This window comes from Hydra vulgaris, chromosome 02, assembly GCF_038396675.1.
Source record: "Hydra vulgaris chromosome 02, alternate assembly HydraT2T_AEP".
Classification (NCBI taxonomy): Eukaryota; Metazoa; Cnidaria; class Hydrozoa; order Anthoathecata; family Hydridae; genus Hydra; species Hydra vulgaris.
In genome coordinates this window covers 58,380,001-58,400,000 of record NC_088921.1, presented here as the reverse complement: position 1 = coordinate 58,400,000, position 20,000 = coordinate 58,380,001, and the positions used below count along the sequence as shown (strand labels likewise).

The following is a 20,000-nucleotide window of genomic DNA, read 5'->3' as shown; positions in this document are numbered from 1 at the left end:
CAACAACTATAAATTACTAATAGAAAAAATTAATGAAGCAATCAAAATCCACATACCTGCAACTACGTTACCTTTCAAGAGTAAAAAAAACCATGGAACACCTATGAAGTCAAAGTAGCTGTGAGGGAGAAGGGAGCACTATGGCACAAATAGTTAGCAGCTGTTAGATGTATGCATGAGGAAACTCATAAGGAGCACAAAGCAGCATGTAAAAAGCTCAGCAAGTTGATGAAAGCAGTAACAGTTGACTACGAGAGGGAGATTGCAGCACATGAAATGCACCCTCGTGTACTTTGCAATTGCGCTGCTGCACTCTCTGTACCATTAGCAATGATCTACCCCAAGTCTCTCTCTGAAGGCAAAGTACCCAATCTATGGGAACTGTCAATTACAACACCAATCTTCAAGACCGATAGCAGAAGGAAGCGCTCAAACTACAGACTGATATCACTAACATCAGTACCATGCAAGATAATGGAGAGCTTCATTCATGAGCGAATCATGAACCATTGCTATAACAATGGTCTATTCACAAAAGCTCAACACGGTTTTTTATCTAAGCAGGGCTGTAATATTATTAAACTATTAAAATATTTTAAATACATTTACAATAATAAATAATAAAATTAATAATAATAACAATAATAGCAACAGCACAAAAAAAAAATAAAACTAAACATTTGTTTCTTTAAGCACAAAGAAAAAGCAAACAAAAGCTAAAATATTATCAAAATACTTTAATAGAAAATATGACAACCTCAATGTCACCTGTATCAACATGAAATAAAGAGCCCAAAAACCACGACTTTTTCACATTTCTTAAAAACAAAAAAATTTAACTCAATATAAGTTTAAACAATTAGCATACTTTTAAAAATTGTATAGATATTGTTGGTATATTTGTATAGAGTGTTCTCATGGGTCACAAGACTTATTTAATTTTGCCATTATGAGAAAATAAAAAAAATAGACAAACTGTTTGCGGTATTAATTTTAATACCATTTGTAATAGGTTTTAATTAGGTTTTAGTACCAGAAATAATGTATTAATACAATATTTGATACCAATGTGGTACAATAATTAACATTTGTAATAGTAACTGTACAAACAACTACTGTAACTATAGTAACTGTATTATAACATCTACTGTAAACCAATGTTGTACTACAAAACACTAGATCTAGCCTTCAAAAAACAGATATGATCACAAATCTTTTACAAAGGCACATAGGCACTGGCTTAATTCCAGATAGCGAATTCAAAAACAATGAAGAAACCTTCCTGTAAATCACACTAATTTATTAAATTATCTATTATTTTCACTAAGTTCTTACAACTGAGGATATGAAAGCCTATAATTTATAGGTCAATTTGCCTATTCTATGACATGATATGCTGTGATATGGTAATTTGCAAACTTCCTATGCTAATAACTCCTGCATTTCTGACCCAACCTTTTAACACTTGAAATACGCTTCTATGCTTTTATAGAATAAAAGCATGAAAGCGTGTTAAAAGGTTGGGTCAAGAATGCAGGAGTTATTAGCATAGGAAGTTTGCAAATTGTCAAGAAATAATATATTTGGTAATGCAAAATGTATACAATAATTGTATATACTTTGATGTTACCCAACTCGCTTTGAGAAATACTATTTAGATATTTAAAAATAATTAAAATATTATATTTATCTCAATTTAATAAAGATAATTATAAAATATTAAATATATATAAACATCCAAATAGCATTACTCAAAATGAGCTGGATAGCATTATAAATATATACAACTATATGTTAATTATAATAGACTATTATAATATATATATAAATATTACTTTTAAGAAGTACTAAACAACTGTTTCTTTTATTAAATTTTAAAGTATTTCATTCTCAACATCTTAATAATACCCAAATTAATCCATGGATTGTTTTACTAGATTGAGTCATTGCAGAAATATCAACACTGTAATTGCAAGACAGGCCTTGCTGAAGCATGTACACATATTGCTGCAGTTCTATTTTGGATTTTATTAATTAAAATTAATTTATTAGTTAAAATGTTAAAATGAGAATCTAAAACTGATTAAAAATCTTAATGTTTACCATCAAACTCACCAACGCAGTTAACAACAATTTTTTTTAAATCAACTAAATCTAAATTAAAGGCAGCTACCCTAGGAATAATCCCAGGATCTGCTCGTGAATACTTTACCTATCTTATAATTCTAAAATACCAGCTGGTATTGTTGGGTCAGGGTAACAACATCAGTTTTTGCCATGTCTATTAACATCTGTCCGACAACATCTGTAAATATAATGAGGTATAACAACATCTGTCCAACAACATCTGAAATTTCATTGATGTCTAATAACATCTATCCAACAACATCTGAAATTTCATTGGTGTCTAATAACATCTGTGCAAAAATTAAATGAATATTACAGATGTAGTTACATATTTTAAATATCAAAGTGTAATAACATCTAACTACATCTGAGGATTCTACAGGTGTACTTGCATCTTTTAAATCATCAAAGTGTAACAACATCTGTGCAACTACATCTTTGGACTTAACAGATGTAGTTACATCTTTTAAATTATCAAAGTGCATAACATGTGGAACTACATCTGTGGGTTCAACAGATGTAGTTACATCTTTTAAACTATCAAAGTGTAATAACATCTGTGCAACTACATCTGTAAATTTTAAGATGAAGTTATTTTTAAGATGAATTAACTAATAATGCATTATTTTAACCAGATGTTATTACATATAGAAATTTTTTCAGATGTAACTACATCTGGAAAAAAAAAAACGAACTAATAATGCATTATTTAATCAGATGTTATTACATATAGAAATTTTTTCAGATGTAACTACATGTGGAAAAAAAATGAACTAATAATGCATTATTTTAACCGAATGTAGTTGCATATAAAAACTTTTTCAGATGTAACTACATCTGGAGAAAATTCTACCAGATGTTATTGGACTTGGAGAAAAATTACCAGATGTGGTTTCAGATGATATTAGACAGATGTTGTTAGAGTAAAAGAAAAATACAGATGATTTTGGACAAAAGTGTACAGATGTTGTTGAACAAATGTAGTAATCTTTTACGGTGTTGTTGGGTGTTATTTTTTGTAAAAAATATGCTTAAAACTTAAACTTTCATACAGTTAAAGAAAAAACATTACAAGATATGATTGAAAACAAAACAAATTGTTATCTTAATTTAGAAAAAAAACAGACAATTACCACTTAAAAAAGACCATGTTTGACCATGTATACTGCTACCAAGTACAAACTTCTTGTAACTGAATATTAATGCTGTAATTTTTTTGCATAGACAGTAAAGTTCTTTTTAATTTTTAGAATTCTTTGTGAAGAAATCTTAACATATCAAAGGAATTTAAAAAAGTATCCTTATCCTTTAAAATTACTTTCAAAACTAGTGACCCTGAACACATTGAAAGTAATATTTTATCATTTCAGGATCTAATTTGTTACATCAGTTCAAAAGATGACCATATGATTAGTTGTACCGATATACATTGTAAAATTAAAAATCCCTATAGGCAAATGGTTTTGTCTGGAACTCTGACAAAAAATAAACATTCTAAAAGTAAAAAAAAAAGTATGCTGAGAAAAAAAAAATCATTAACTGTTGCACAAAAATGTTAAATATATATATATATATATATATATATATATATATATATATATATATATATATATATATATATAGCGTTGTCACGGTACCAAAATTACAGTATTCGGTACCGATACCAGTGAAAATCCACGGTTCTCGGTACCAATTTCGGTACCAAACCAAAGTTTAATTTAGACTAAATTTGCCAATAAAAATTCACGATTCTTTGCATCAAAGCAAAACACAAAAACATGCTAGCTGAAAAACACACTATTTTTATTAATAAAGTTAAACAATGCCATTCTTCATACTTGTTTAAAATTGTGTTTCAACTTTATCCACAAATAATAAATGAAAAATTACAAACCTAAAAAACGCAACTTTTATAAATTAAACAAAATATGCCATGACCAACAAGTAATAAACTAAAATATTATTATAAATGTAAAAAAACAATGACATTATTTAAGTATTTCAAGCCAAGGATTGTAAACATTTAAGTAATTAAATAACTAGATAAATAACAAAACAATAAGCCATGACTGAATAATCACTCTTATTTATAAACTTTAACATTTTTATAAATTAAACAAAATATGCCATAACTGAACAACAAGCTGTAAATTAAAATATTATTATACATGTAAAAAAACAAAACAACAACGGCATAATTTAAGTATTTCAAGTCAAGGATTGTAAACGTTTGAGTAATTAAATAACTAGATAAATAACAACATTTTTCACCCAAATCAATACTGGTCTACACAGTTATTCCTTAAGTTACTTTCTTTGCCATTTCCAGATTTTCAGATAGAAACACTAACATATCAACATGTTCCTGACTCAGTCTTGAGCGTCTTGGGCTAACAATGTACCCTGCAGTACTGAACACTCTTTCAGATGAACAGCTAGATGCAGCAATGCAAAGGTACTTCCTGGCAAACTCTGATAGTTGAGGTAGAGTACCCATATTTGTTTTCCACCAGATAAGTGGATCATCCTCAGCACTGACCTCAGGCATCTGATCGTACACCAAGAATTCACCATTTATCTCGTCACTTGCAGAAAGAGGTGCATGACTTGAGGATGCTGGCTCTCCTTTTTCTTTCTTGTCCCCTTGTATGGTGGAAAGCAGAAACTTTAGGTCATTTTAGGATTTTTTTGATGGCCTGACTTCTTTACTTGACAATCCTCTAGACACCCGAGATGCAATTCCTTCTTTTTCATTGCCCATTTTTTTCACCTCATCCAGGAGACTTTGCTTCACATCATCCTTTAGAGAGACAAAGCTGTTCTTAAATCGTGGATCAAGGCAGATTGCAGTGTTCAAAAGAAACCGTAGCTGCAGGTCATCATAGCGATGCTGAAGATACTCGTGTATCTTTTCCTTCATCTCTTGGGCTAATGCAGAGTCACTTTGTTCATGACTGAGACACTCAAATATCTTCCAGAGTAACGGCAAGACTGAAGACAGGGTGGTATGTTTTTCCCCGCTAAGTGCATCAGTAAAGGGACTGAGTGGCTTAAGAACTGCTTTAACAGTTTCTAAAACTGTAATATCTGAGTCTTTTGGCATCAGATGCCATTTTTTCCTGTCTTCAGTCAGGACAGTACAGACAACCTGCTGCTGCTCCAAGAAACGTTCCACCATATCGTATGAAGGATTCCAGCGAGTGGGTTCATCATGAATGAGTTTGTGGTCTGGAGAGGACAGATCTTTCTGTTTCTTGGTCAGCTGGCGTGAAAGTTTTGGGGATCTTGTAAAGGCAGAAATAGTTTTTCGAAGGCTTTTTTGTTATTTGTGGCATTGTCTGTTGTGATGCCTGACATTCTTGCAATGTCCAACTTTCAGTCTTCAAGTTTTTCTTCAAAGGCCTCCTTCAAACTTTCAGCAGTGTGGTCTGTATTGAGACCACAACAGCCAAGACACCAGGATTGCAATTCCCATGATTTAGTAATGTACTGCAGAGTTAAAGACATGAAAGTGTCTGCAGTTCTACTTGTCCAAAGATCTGTTGTGCAGCTGTAAAATGATTTGTCTCTGAGATGCTGGATTATGAGGTCTCTGGTGTCATTGTACATGCGGGGAATCTCAGTGTACATAAAAAAGTTTCGACTTGGAAGCTGGTATTTTGGGTTGAAATGATGGAGCATTTGTTGGAATCCACATTTTTGAACTGTATAAATGGGCACTTTATCAATACATATGAATTCAGCAACAGCTAGGTTCAGCTTTCTTGCCTCAGGTGAGTTTTTGTCATATTTTTGTTGCCACTGAAAAGCTTCTGTAACTGTTACCTGTTTATGAGTTTGCGGGGGTGTTCCATGGTCTTCCTCAGCTTGCAGCTGTAAAAGGAAAATATAATAAATATACTTTATAAGTATAGAAGTCAAAAATGGGCTGAGTCTGAACATATGAAACATTAGTTTTTCTCTAAATAACAAACCTCAGCTTTTATAATAGCCTATATAATAGCCTATATAAAGCCTATATAAACAGTTTTAATAAATAATTAGTACTTGTAAAAAGATTAAATATTTTAAATTTTGTTAAAAAATACTTTTTGTATAAAATTGTTTAATCCTTTACACGGTAGGTAATTACATAATTTCTATTAGTAGCACCATGGAAGTAAAAAAGTAAAGGATTAGAAGGATTTTCCCAATAATTAAATATAATATATGTAGTTTTATTTATTTTATAAGTATGTATTTTTATGATAAATTTAAAACTATTTCTATAACTAATTTTATTTCCATTTTTATAATGCGATAAAAACCTTTAATACTTTAATCGAAAAAACTATACATAAAACTTTATTCGCTAAAACGTTTTCTTCGATAAATATTTTTTATTTTTTTGGAATTTTTTTATTTATTTTTTTGAAGAAGGAAAGAATCAGCAAAAATATATATTTATATTATCTTTTACTAAATTATAATTTTTTTTATTAATTTAAATCGTTTAGAACTATTTTTAATATTAATTTTATTAACAACAACGACTTTATTCAAAATATTGAATGTTGTTCAAAACTTTTAATGCTTAAACGTTTTAATTAGAAGTCACTTAAAAAGTTACATTTCGCTTTTGAAGCCACCGATTTTATTTTCTCTGTAAAGTCATTCTATTAAAGACGTCAAAATCTTTTTTACAAAAGACTTTTTACAAATAACTTTTTACAAACGACTTTTTACAAACGACTTTTTATGAGCGACTTTTTAAAAACAACTTTTTACAAACGACTTTTTACAAGAGACTTTTTACAAAATCTTTTTTTGAAAAGACTTTTTACAAACGACTTTTTACAAATTACTTTTTATAAGAAATACTTATTAAAAGAAAAGTCTTAACAATAGGTTGTAAAAAAACGTAAAAAAAGTATATATTTTTTAAATTTAATTTTTAAGCTTATTATTGTTATTTTAATCTTTCTGTTATTTATATTTGTTGTTAATATATTAAGACTTATTTTGGGCTGTTTATTTCTATCCGACTGGTTCAGACATTCAAATTAAAATATGATATATAATTCATAACAGAAGCTCTATACCTGAAATTAGTTTGAAACGTACCTGCTTGAACTCTTTCATCAGATCCGGGTGTCGGTCTTTGAGGTGTTTTATTAAGTTCGATGTGTTTCCTCCTTTTGAGTGAAAACTTCGGCGACATCGTTTGCAAATGGGTTTTTGATTATCAATGATATTCCCCTTGTCATCAGCCGCAAATCCAAAATATTTCCACACATGGCTCTTTCCTCCTTTTTTCTCAACAAGTGGATTTAGAGCTACCACATCAGCTGCACCACCGGTCGCCATTTCTCAGCAGTTTAATAAAGAGGACGCGCTACTGCACGCATGCGCATCAAGGAATCGGGTTTGAACGGGTCTTCGGTACAACCGGTACTTAAGAAAACTTGGTACCGTGACGTTTACATTTTTTTAGTACCGACTTGGTACCGAAGTACCGGGTCTTTTGACAACACTATATATATATATATATATATATATATATATATATATATATATATATATATATATATATATATATATATATATGTATATATATATATATATGTATATATATATATATATATATATATATATATATATATATATATATATATATATATATATATATATATATGTATATATATATAGTCTGGGGCCTTGAATTTAGGCGTTGAAAAAATCAGGCTCTTGGTACACAAACTTCCCCTATTGTTTTCCTTTAGTTGGTAGGTAAAGCAATACTATGGTAAATACTATAAAATATGAGTATATCATTTTATCTGACACTAATATTTGTTGTTACATTCTTAACAAAATGAAAAACTTTTTTCACATTTCTGATACAGTTGACTCTCGATATCTTGACTACTTGATATCTCAAACTTTATTTCTGGTCCCTTGCGCACTTGTTTGAGTTAAAAGCCCCTCAATATCTTGAACTCTCGATATCTTTAACTTTTTTCCCGGTCCCCTGAGAGTTTGAGATATCGAGAGTCAACTGTATTCAAATTTAGTAGAAAAAGATAAATCTAAGACATTATATATGTAGCATTGTTTTCAGTGAACCTGCAAAAAATTGATTTAAAATTATGTTCAGTAATCATTGAGGTCATATTTTAAAAATCACAAATAATTAACTTTTTTTTTATTAAATTAGTATTTAGCGGGCATCTTTGTAAATTTTTATGAATCTTTTCTCAAATTTTGTATTTTATATATATTATAGAAACAAAAATTTAAAGTTTACAGAAAACTTTATGGAAAAACAGCATAAACTAAAGTTGAAAGAAAAATCTAGATATATCTGTAAAAAGAATATCCTTTATATTAGGATAGTTTGTGAAAAAAACTAATAATTGTTTGCATAAGATATCCATAAATTTATTTTCATTAAAAAACTTTTCAGTAGAAAAAAAAACACAAAAAAATTTTTTTTTGCATTTCACTGTATTTTTTTTTACATTTTAAATTTTAAGTATATAAATAAGTTAATAAATAAATAAAAAATAATAAATAAATAAAATAAAATAAAAATAATAAATAAAAAATAATAATAACTTTAAATTGAAAAGTTTTTATTCAAGTTTATTTTTGTTTATTTCTCCAAACTCAATTTTTATCTTTTAGACAGATAGAACTCAGTTACTTTTTAAAGATTTGAGAGCAGTAAGCTCCTTTTTGAAATTCTTTAATCTAGATTAAAGATTTTTATTATATTGTTATAAATATAATAATAATAATTATTATTATAACAATAATATTATTATTATTAATAATAATAATAATACACACAGTATTTTACATACAATATAATTGAAGCAAAGAAAAAACTTACTCATTTAAAGAAGGTTTTTCATCCAAATGATCTGAAACCAACAATAAAAAAAATTAATCATTAAAATCTATATTCACATCAGTAGTTCTCAACCTTGGTAGCCATTTATCATGTTTTTCATAAGATACAATAAAAATAACAATATTATCAGAAACCATAATGGATAACTTTTAGTATTTATTGGCAACTAAGAAAAAATTGGCCCATAAAGTTCAAGAGGTTAAGAACCTTTAATCTACAAGTAGAAATCTAGTATACTACTGAATAATAATGGTCAAATAATGGTTGTTGCTTATTCAAGTAAAAGTAAAAAGTAGATTGCTAAAATAACCCTAAAGTAAAATAAGTAAAAGTTACTTTTTTAATAGCATTTTTAATAATCTTTTAAAATTTTCTTTTAAAATTCTAATAAAAATTAAAATTAGAAACATTGGTGATGCACGTTTTGATGTCTTCACCAGCATACTTGTATTAAAATAAAATTGATTGAAAAAGAAAATTAAATTAGTGAGACTCAAGCCAAAACTTTCTTGTGTAACTTGCATAGAACTTTACAATTTGGGATTTGTATCAGTATAAAGATTTGCGGTATAAAGATTTAAATTTAAATGTGCTTCTTTTTGTTTTTAATTTCCTTATTATTTAAACTTTGTTTTTTTTATTGAATTGTTTTTTCATTTTTGTTTTATCAACAGATTTATTTAGGGATTAGTGCAGTGGAGTGGGCACACATCCATTGACATAAATAGGTAGAACATGAAGGAAGTGTACACACATAGACTGAGGGCTTTGGTTTGGGGAGGTAATTGAAAAAATTCTTGAACAAAAACTTCAATTCATTTCCTTTCTTGAAATTTTCAATGCAACTCCATAATTCCATTTTCAATACAAATCCCGATTTTGAGTCATTCTTTTCTCATAATTTTGATCGAGGAAAATCTTCATAACTTTACTTAAAACATTAATAAAAACTATTAGGAAACAAAGTTATAAAACAGGCCCTACTTTTTATCAAACTAAAAAATTAAATTATTGGGAAATTTTTTTAGGAAATTGTGATTTATAATGTAGAGAAGTACAATACTTTAAAAAAAAAACTTAAGTAAAAGTAGACATTTGAAAAAATATTTTAAAAGTAGAAATACACCAAAAAACTGCTCAATTACTGTAACGTGAGTAAATATAATTCGGGGAAACACTAAATCCAATCTGTCAAAGTACTATCTAGATTTTACTAACTACCGAAGTGATCTCCAACGGGATTATAATTGTACTTTAAAATAATAAAAAATCTGTGATGGAGTGCAATGATGGAATTAAGTAGTTTTTTTTTAAATTTATTTATATGGTAGGCATTATTTGTACACGTGTACAACTAATTTAAATTTAAGTTATTTTTAATTATCTTGACTATTTTATATAAAAATTAAATGCAGTTTAATTTAAACTTTTAAAGTTTTTTTTAAAACTTAAACTAATTTATTGTAATACTGTAATAATAAATAATAATAATTAAATTAATATATTCCACTGCGGCTACGGCTATAACAGTCAATTCATGTACCCATTGATGCAGTTATTTTATGAAACTTTAAAAAATAAAAATAAATACTAAACATAACTATAAATAAACAGCAATAATAGTTAAAAAACATAAAACTATTTAGAAATAAACCATTAAAATATAAAAAAAGATTCCCTTGGGGAAGATTTGAATCTGCAACACTATCAAAATATGTTAAAAATTGCATCCACTTACTACATCACTTATTGATTATAATTACATCACTTATTTATTATAACTACAATTATTATTTCTTGTTTTATTTTAAGGTTATTAAAACTAAGAAAATAAAAACTATCATCAAATACATTTTTCAAATAAAACAAAAAGATTTTTTAATTGCTAAAAATTTTTTTTATTGCATTATATTGTACTTGCGCTTATCAGGTCTTGAATTTTCAAAAACAGTTTAAACAGCACTTTTATGGATTGGGTTTAGTGTTTCCCTGTAATTCGTTACTTTCCACCTCTGCATATATATATATATACATATATATATATATATATATATATATATATATATATATATATATATATATATATATATATATATATATATAAATGCGTAGAAAATCACATAAAACTTTTATTTTTTATTTAAGACTTTTATTTTTTATTTAACACATCAATAAAGACTCATCAGAAATGAATGATCAAATTAATAAAACTTCAATTTGTATCAAAAATTAAATTACAGGGAGTTGCAAATGTTAAGACATTTGCGACTCCCTGTAATTTTACTACTGTACATTTTCACACATTTGTGGAATTTGCTGACACTATTATAAAAAGAATTTTTTAGAAATGATTACTTATGCTTTTTTTAAAAAATATTCTTTAAAAGAAGGATTTAATGTAACTATTATTTGAGCTCATTTACTTTTATAGTTTTTTAGGAGAAACTTATTTTCTTTATTGAAGAAACACAGTGTTAAATGAAAATTTTTTTTTAAGGAAATTCTTTTTTTCTAAAAAAAAGTCTTAGCATAATGAGAAACGTTTAAAACATAATGTTTTAAACATTCAACTAAATTAAATTCTATTGAAGATTGAGAGAGAATAATAGAATATTTTACTATAAATGAAATATTTGCATTTTTGGCTTTCAACTTTTTTGCTTCACGTAATGAAACCTTTGTTTAAGATTGACAAAAAGAAATAAAATTATACAGATATCAGGCCGGGTGAATAAAAAAAAGCAATCGCTTTTACTCAGCATTTTTAGAGTAATAGTTCAGTTTTACGGGAATAAAAATTTTAGCAAACTCGTTCAAATTTTTATTCATGTAAAGCTAAGCAATTTACTCCAAAAATGCTGACTAATTCAGCTTTACTTAAATAAAAGTTTGAGTTTTGTTGAAGTTTTTATTTACGTAAAGCTGACCAATTACTGGGTAAAAGCAACTGCTTTTTTTTTGTTCACTTGGCCTATTGATAACGACAAAAATGACAACACATCTTTAATTAATTTAATTAATAAATTAGTTAATTCACTTTTAAATAAACTGTTTCTTATTAGACATATTTTAGTAGTCAGGCGTTTAAGGGTTTAATTTTTTTTTTTAGCATTTTTACCCGAGAAAAAATATATATAAAAAAACTTATACCGGACTACTAATTATCATAGCGGACGACTCAAATGAGAAATAAAAACTGTTTTAGTCGTCCATAGGGCGACTAGGAAAAAACCGTAGGGTACACCATTGCATTAGGTTTGCTAAACAAAGTTCATTATACAATATATATAATATAAATACCATTATGTTTGCTAAACAAATTCTTGGTCAGTGAGTAAATATTTTTTCTCTGCAAATTAATTGGTGACATCACAATTGATGTTGGACGCCTAATTTTAAAAAAGTAATTTGACTTTTTAACAAGAATATTATTTGTTAATTATCATATCTATTTTATAACTTAATAAAGCTTACTGTCTTTCTAATTGTCCGAGTTCAGTAGCCGCTCTTGCTCGTTGTTGAACTATGTGTGTTTCTCTGGTAGTATCTGCACGAGTTCGATTCATTGTAGATTGATATTTTTCATTGTTGTTTAAGGATGGTTTTACCCTGTATGAAATTATTGCAAAATTCTTAAGCTGAAGCATTTTCAGTTTTATTGAAATAAAATAAGAAACATACCGAATCAAAAAGCAATACAGGTAAAGTAAAAATCTTTCCCAGTACACTTAACTTCATAAACTTTATTTTTAACAACTATATACTGGGGATATACATTTTGTTGGTCATGTTGGAATTTTATTACACAGTATTGCAAATGAGTAACACAGATGTCATGCTTATATATAACTTTTATTTTTTTTTTGGTGGGGATGACTGGAAGTATCTGTGCCACTGATCTAAAGTTTATTTTTTGATATTTATTAATATGTCTGTTTTAGTCCTAAATAACAAATATGAAATAGTGTATTACAATTTCGTACATATAATATAGGATTTTACAAAGTGGTATCACGAGGAAGATCCAGCTGGAGTAAGAGGATACAGAGCAATAAACAAAGCAACGACAGTAGCTGACTTGTACACACTTTTCAAGTTTTTCCTGGTTTTTCCAAGCATTTGGAGTAGGCCCTGTAGTTTTTATTCACTTTTGACACACTCCACATCGTCTTGAGTTTTACTGTTCTTTTGGATGAATTGTTAACAACATCAACAGATTTGACAAAGTTATGGAATTCAAGATATCCTGAAAATTTTTTCCAAAAGATCTGTGGATCAATTTGGTATGTATGGAAAAATTCATCAAGATGAATTTTTCCATACATACCGCAGAATGATAAATATTAAACATGAGTTCTTAGAAACATATGCAGCCAAAGACTGTTTTGTGAATTCTGTACCTGGTGGTGCAATCTTTATTAAGATACATTATTACAAACTCAGCAATGTTACCGTATTCACCACATTTATCCAATTTCTAATTAAAAATAAGGAACAATAATATTTTTGGAAACAGTACTATATATGTAACAATAAGTAATGTTTGCTTCTTTTCAACTTTAATTTATTTAACTTACCTCACTGTTTCTCAGTTTACCACTGTCCTTAAAGTTTTTGCAGGTTTGCAGTGCTAAGCAAGCTTGCTCCTCCAACCAGGCTCCACTAAATTTTCGGTGGTTGAACTTGACTAAATCCTTTACCTGATCCAATTTCATACCAGTGCTTTTTCAATAATTTAAACAATGGATTCTGAGGACCAACAATTTTTTGAATTGCTACAGCATCATTAAGTTAGATCTCAGAATAGCTGCATCCTTCGTTATGATTTTGACAGAGATTCTGTGACCAGAGCTGAGGGACAAAGTAATATCACCAATATTTCCACTAGAACTGGTAACAACAGAACTACTAGGTACATTTTTGAAAAAATATTCTTAGGGAGAATGAGTACCTGACCTTCATCAGCTTTCTTCTTCTTATGTTGAGGGATCTCAAAATCTTCATCATTAAAACTTTGATCAGTACACTCAATTTCACAATCATCAAAACTTTCTTCATTTTCAGGTAAAAAATTTGCTGATACTTTTGCTTCTTCTTGTACAGAAAATGTTTCCTGACTCTACCATGATTTGGCTCTCACACTGACTTGCTCAAAACAACCAAGTTCTCCTATCACCATTTTTTTAAGATTTAATTTCCTGGATAAAAATTAAATCTTCCTTCTTGTCTGAAGGTAATATGCATTTATTAATTTCCAAACTTCTGTCTAGAATGGCTAAATCATCATCAACCCAAAACAAGCCTATAAAAACATTTTTTATATCAAATGTTTGTGATAGTTTGAGGTGGGTTACTTTAAAATATAATAAAGACCTGCTAAGATTTTTTTATTACAATTTATATAAATAAATTTAAAAGTGATTATTAAGGACAAACTCATTAGTCAAAATAAAATTTTTGATTACACCTTGTACTGTGACTTTTTTTACTTTCACATACTTTTGTATATACTTCTCAGCTTGAACTATCAGGTTCTTATCAGTAATAATCTTGAAACAAGTCATTCTCCATGGAACCAGAATTTCAGAGAAAAATTATCTTCAATTGCATGATTATTTAAAGGGGTATAATCACATGATTTTTATTCTCACTGATTTTGATGTAAATAATAAAAATCAACCTGCATATTCTGTCTAAAAGAAGACAGGCAATTAAATGTTTCGTTGCTATTTTTGGAAATCTGTTTCTCAGAAACAGATAATGCTGGATAATGTGCTTTCTCAGGGAACCGTTCTCTACAATTAGATATTTTAGGAACATTTGCATTTTTTTGTGAATTCCTTTAGATTTTTTCCTTTTCCAGATTATTGCTTGGAGATATTCCTCATCACCCTTGTTGTCATTTCAAGCTTTACATAAAAAAAAGAATTTGCAATTATTAATATTGCACCATTTTAAACAAGCATTTGCTTTAAACCATAAATTGAGAAACTAAAACAGCATTTCAAGTGTATGGTATTATGGGATTGATTTTCAAACAAACATTACTGTTAAACAATAGAATTTCTTAAAAATGGGAGTTGTTGTGGGGTTGATATTTGGACAAAAAAACAACTTGACATGACTAGAACGATATGCAATATAAATTTAAGTAAATATATGTAAAAATCAGAGTTTGATTTAGTAAAGATAAAAAACATTTTCATTTTACTGTGAAAAAACCTTCAAATAAAAACTACAATCTTCAACAAAGAATATTCACATCCTAAATTTAGCAATTTATTGTAAAAGGTATTGTAATACTGAATTTTGATATTAAACTTTTTGGCTTCTTGGAAATACAAAAATAATTTATGTAACCAAATTAATAAATTAAATTTCGTTATTTGTTAATGAAGTTTACCTAGTTACTGTGAGAGGTTTTTTTCTCACCTTAATTGATAGATTCTATTTGCGACAGTTATTTAAAAATGTTTTAAAACCTTCAAAAAAAAGTTCAAATTAAAAACATCAACGGAAATAGTCCCCAAAAAAAAGCTCCAGACAGTTATTATAGTGCCTTAATATTATTTAGAGACATACCGTGTAATAAAATTTCAAAATGATCAAAAAATTAGATATCCCTACTATATACATATATATATATATATATATATATATATATATATATATATATATATATATATATATATATATATATATATATATATATATATATATATATATATATATATATATATATGTAAAACATTTTTTTAAACTGTGATGACAGGCCCCTAATATTATAAAGAAAAAAAGTTCTGCAAAAGTATATCTTGTTGGGTATATCAAAAGAAGCAAACTTTTATAAAAATTTCAAAAATACTCATCACTTTATATAAAAATTTTAGATTTTACTGCCTAGAAAAAGCCATATTTTAAATTAAAATAAAAAATTTGCATTTTTTACCAATAACTTTTGTTATAGTTTTTTTTAAATGTTTTTCATAAAATAGTAACTATTTTAAAATTTTTATAAAATTTCGCTTCTTTTGAGACCCAACATACATTGAAAGAACCTTTTTTCTTGATAATATTGTCTAATGTTTAAGAGACTATATCTACCCCTAAAAATATTTTTTTTTTTTTAAACTTTTTAATTCCAGTACTATTTTATTATATAGAACACATTTAGGGTTGTGGAGTCTGCATTTTAAATAATGTGTAAAATTTGGACCACCATCATAATGAAATACCCTGTAATTTTTAAAAAAAGTTGTAATAAAATTTAATGAAATAAAATAGATTAAAGCAGGATTTTTTTTTAAATTATGGCCCATGGAATTGAATGCTCACAGATAACTCTCAATTTAAGGAAACAAATTAGAAATTTGTTTCCTTAAATAAAAAACTCTCAGCCAGAATCCATGGGCCATAATTAAAAAAAAAAAAAGTTACCAAACTTAAGCTATGAAGTTTTTTTAGCACTTTTTTAAAATGTACTTCTACAGGTGCACAAGGCCAGTAGAAATTTTTTTTCAATTTTTGGAAATTTTGAATAATCTTTTAATAATTGATCAAATATCTGGGGATTTAGGGACAATGTGTTCATGGCTGATAACATGGTTTTCAAAGGGGAGAGGCACAATCATCAATTTCTAAAAAAAGCCCTCTATATCTAGAATTTTCTAAAAAAAATAAATAACAAGTTATGCAATAATTATTATTTGATTAACAAATTAGTTATTATTTTTTATTTCATTATATTATTTTTTTATTTAATTAAATAACTTTACTTTTTAAACAAACTTCAACAGTAATACAAAACAACAAAAATTATTAATGATAAAATGCAAAACATTTTCATTCAGTGTTGCACAAGCTACTGAAAAAAAATAAGTTATAAAAAATAAATAAGCTTTAAGTTTTTCTTCTTTACACTACAAAAGTTTCTACCTTTTTATTGATTTTAATTTTAATAGTAGTAATTATTTTGTGAAATATAATTTTTTAATGAAAATTATAGACTAATGTATAATTAAGTATATTAAGTATTATATTAGCACATAATTAAGTATCATACATTACTTAGTAATACTAGCATTAAATAATGCTTGATTCTAACACATCATACTGTGTTGCAATATATCATTTATGTACCTTTCACAAAGTTTTTTAAATTTCAAATATTTTTCACCCTTAAACCATAACACCCTTTCATACTGTGTTACATGAATATTTTTTTTATTATTATTTTCATGCTGTTGTGTGTTATGTTAAAAATCATTGAAACTTAAGAAAAAATTTAAACTAAAACACAATGAAAATAAGAGTTTAAGGATGTGGAAAAATAAATAAAAGCAAAATAAATTTAGACATTTCTCCAATCACAAACAAGAAAAAAATTTTTGCAATCATAAACAAGCAAAAAAACTGTTTAATGATGAAGTTGTTGTCAAACTATAACCAAACAGTAAGTGTGGATTTATAATTTACAGTTGATAAATTATAAATGTTAGACATAATAACATTGTATAAAGCAAACAATATGCATCAACTTACCCATTTAAAAAACCCATAGGGGAATCCACTCTCTTTTTTGGTGCATCTAAAATTATCATTTCAAGTTGTTATTAACATTGATAAGTGTAGCAGCATGTTTGAATAAAAGAAGTCAGGTGTATACAATAAAAGGATTAAATTGCATAAAATAAAAAGTTTTTATGCAGCATAAAAAAAGGAGTCAGAGATTTAGTAATAAAACATTAAAAATAAATTAAAAAAAATCAGTTAATAAACGGAGTAAAAAAAAAACAATTCGAAAATATTTGTGTAATAAAAAGTTGGTTTAAGTGGAAACAGAAATTTTTAAATTTATTTCTACAACTTAAAAATACAGGACAAAACCATTGAAAATGAAAGGATTAAGTATGACAATGCATTGAAAAAATGGTTGACACTACATTTAAAAAAAAATTGACACAGCAGTTAAAAATTATGAATCATTTTGGTCTTTGTGAACAAAATTGGAACAATAGAATTAATGTCAGTTTTTAAATATTTCATGTTGTCATAAGCAACCTATATGTCATATTATAAATAGCTAAGTAATTATCAGAAGTACTTGACAACTTGTTTCAGAGATGTTGCAGAAAAAAAACAAAAAACAACAGTAGCAAAAAAAGAGAGCAAAATCACCCATTTTGAAAGCTACAAACAGACAGGTGTTAATTAAATATTTCCGGGTATCTTCAAAAAACTGATGTGGTTAAAATCAAAGTTTTGATTATAATTCTAAAAAAATTTTAACAAAAAATTTTTCTTCTTAGTTTTTACATATTTACTAAAACAAATATTTTTAAACCCTATTTTTCACTTTAATCTTATCATATAATACATTTACTTGAATTCCAAAATATAGAAAAACATCCTATGAAAACTTGGAAAATATTTTTATATCTTTAAAATTCAAATTTTACCTAATTGTTAATTATTATAAATTACACCTAAATAAACATAAAAAACAACAAGATGTGCCAAAACAAAAATTTATTTAATACAATTCTTTTATTTCATAATTACAAAAAAAAAATTAATACTTATATTTGCATAAATATTTCTTTTAAAAAAACTTCTTATATTCTTTTTCTAAATACTTATATTATACAATTTCTTGTTATACACATAAATATTACATACTTTAATATCTAAAAGTAAAATGAATACAATACAATTTTTTCATAATCAAAGAATTTAATTATGAAAAAAATACTTCTATAATTAAAGATATCAAACAAAATTGTTAAACTTTATAGCAATGTAAATAACTATAAAGCAGATCAAAATCAACACCAACTTTCTCCATTCTTCTTTAACGTCTAATATCTTACTTAAAAACAGAAACAAATGCTTGCCTGCTGAATAATGAAATATCACTGAGTCTTCATCATCTTGTTTCGAAGGTTTGCGCATCTTTCTATCCAACAGCAGAAAGTATATTACTTTCTCTGTATTTTTCCTAAATTATCCAGAATTATATTTAATCTAGACACAGCCAATAACTGTATCAAAGAATGTCCATAGTCATGTCATGTCAATGTGTAATACAAAAATAAAAACAACATAAAATGACTTCACAAGAAAAAAAGCTTTTAGGAAACATTAGTGAAAAAATATGTAGTGAAAGTAAGATTCTTATTAAGAGAGAATACTAAAGTGTAACATATTTTTAAATAATATTTGAATCTATTTTAAAAAAAGAAAGGTTCTCAATAAATGGAAAACAATAAAATTTAACACTTGTGATTTTAGAAATGTATATTCATATTACTATATACATTATCAGTAATTTGCTAAAAACAATAAGATGTATATAGTCAAAATAAAAAATAATAAATTGAAGAATATCAAAAAAGTGAAAAAAAAATATTTATTTTACAAAATCTTCAAGATTTATTTAACAATTGTTGTATATTCTGAAACTTTCCAAAAATATTTACAGCAAAATTATTATAATTAAGTAAACACCAAATGAAAATAATAATGGTTATAACAATAAAAATAACAATAACATAAATATATAACATAAATAATAAATATGAGAACAACAATAACAATAATTTAGACAAGTGTCTTTTTATAATCAAACAAGTGTGTGATTATAATTAGACACTTGTTTTATATATACAAAATAGTTATATGTATAACAGGGATAAAAAATTTTATGTCTACTTTTAAAAAAAGTTAATTTATAACATTCATAAAAAAAAATTCATGCACCAAGAAACTCGACAACATTGTGAATGCCATGCATTACAAAAATTTTTTTCACCCAAAACATATTAAGTTAAAAAAAATGAAATTTTATTACATATAAAAAACATCATTCAAAAAATTATTTTAGTGTTAAAAAGTAAAACTTCACATCCCCAATGTATATATAGTATATATAAATTAGTAATACATACTAACTTAGGCACAATTACAAACAGATAAACAT

The 20,000-nt window shown here is 26.6% G+C and overlaps 2 protein-coding genes across 3 annotated transcripts in view; both read right to left on the bottom strand.

Moving 5' to 3' along the window:
- Positions 1 to 20,000, bottom strand: part of LOC101241064 (serine/threonine kinase SAD-1) — a 57,685-nt gene that overhangs the window by 10,983 nt on the left and 26,702 nt on the right. For both annotated transcript variants that reach the window (XM_065791518.1, XM_065791519.1), the window contains exons 15-20: positions 18,916 to 19,019; positions 17,564 to 17,609; positions 12,497 to 12,631; positions 12,323 to 12,411; positions 9,002 to 9,032; positions 758 to 818 (exon numbers count right to left, since the gene is read on the bottom strand). In XM_065791518.1, the coding sequence (XP_065647590.1) occupies positions 758 to 818; positions 9,002 to 9,032; positions 12,323 to 12,411; positions 12,497 to 12,631; positions 17,564 to 17,609; positions 18,916 to 19,019 (466 nt within the window). The remainder of the gene's footprint in view (positions 1 to 757; positions 819 to 9,001; positions 9,033 to 12,322; positions 12,412 to 12,496; positions 12,632 to 17,563; positions 17,610 to 18,915; positions 19,020 to 20,000) is intronic.
- Positions 3,757 to 7,621, bottom strand: LOC136077061 (E3 SUMO-protein ligase ZBED1-like). Its single transcript, XM_065791517.1, has 2 exons — positions 7,231 to 7,621; positions 3,757 to 6,000 (listed from the first exon to the last, which is right to left on the bottom strand). Exons 1-2 carry the CDS (start codon positions 7,471 to 7,473, stop codon positions 5,503 to 5,505), a joined length of 741 nt encoding a protein of 246 aa, XP_065647589.1. The 5' UTR covers positions 7,474 to 7,621; the 3' UTR covers positions 3,757 to 5,502.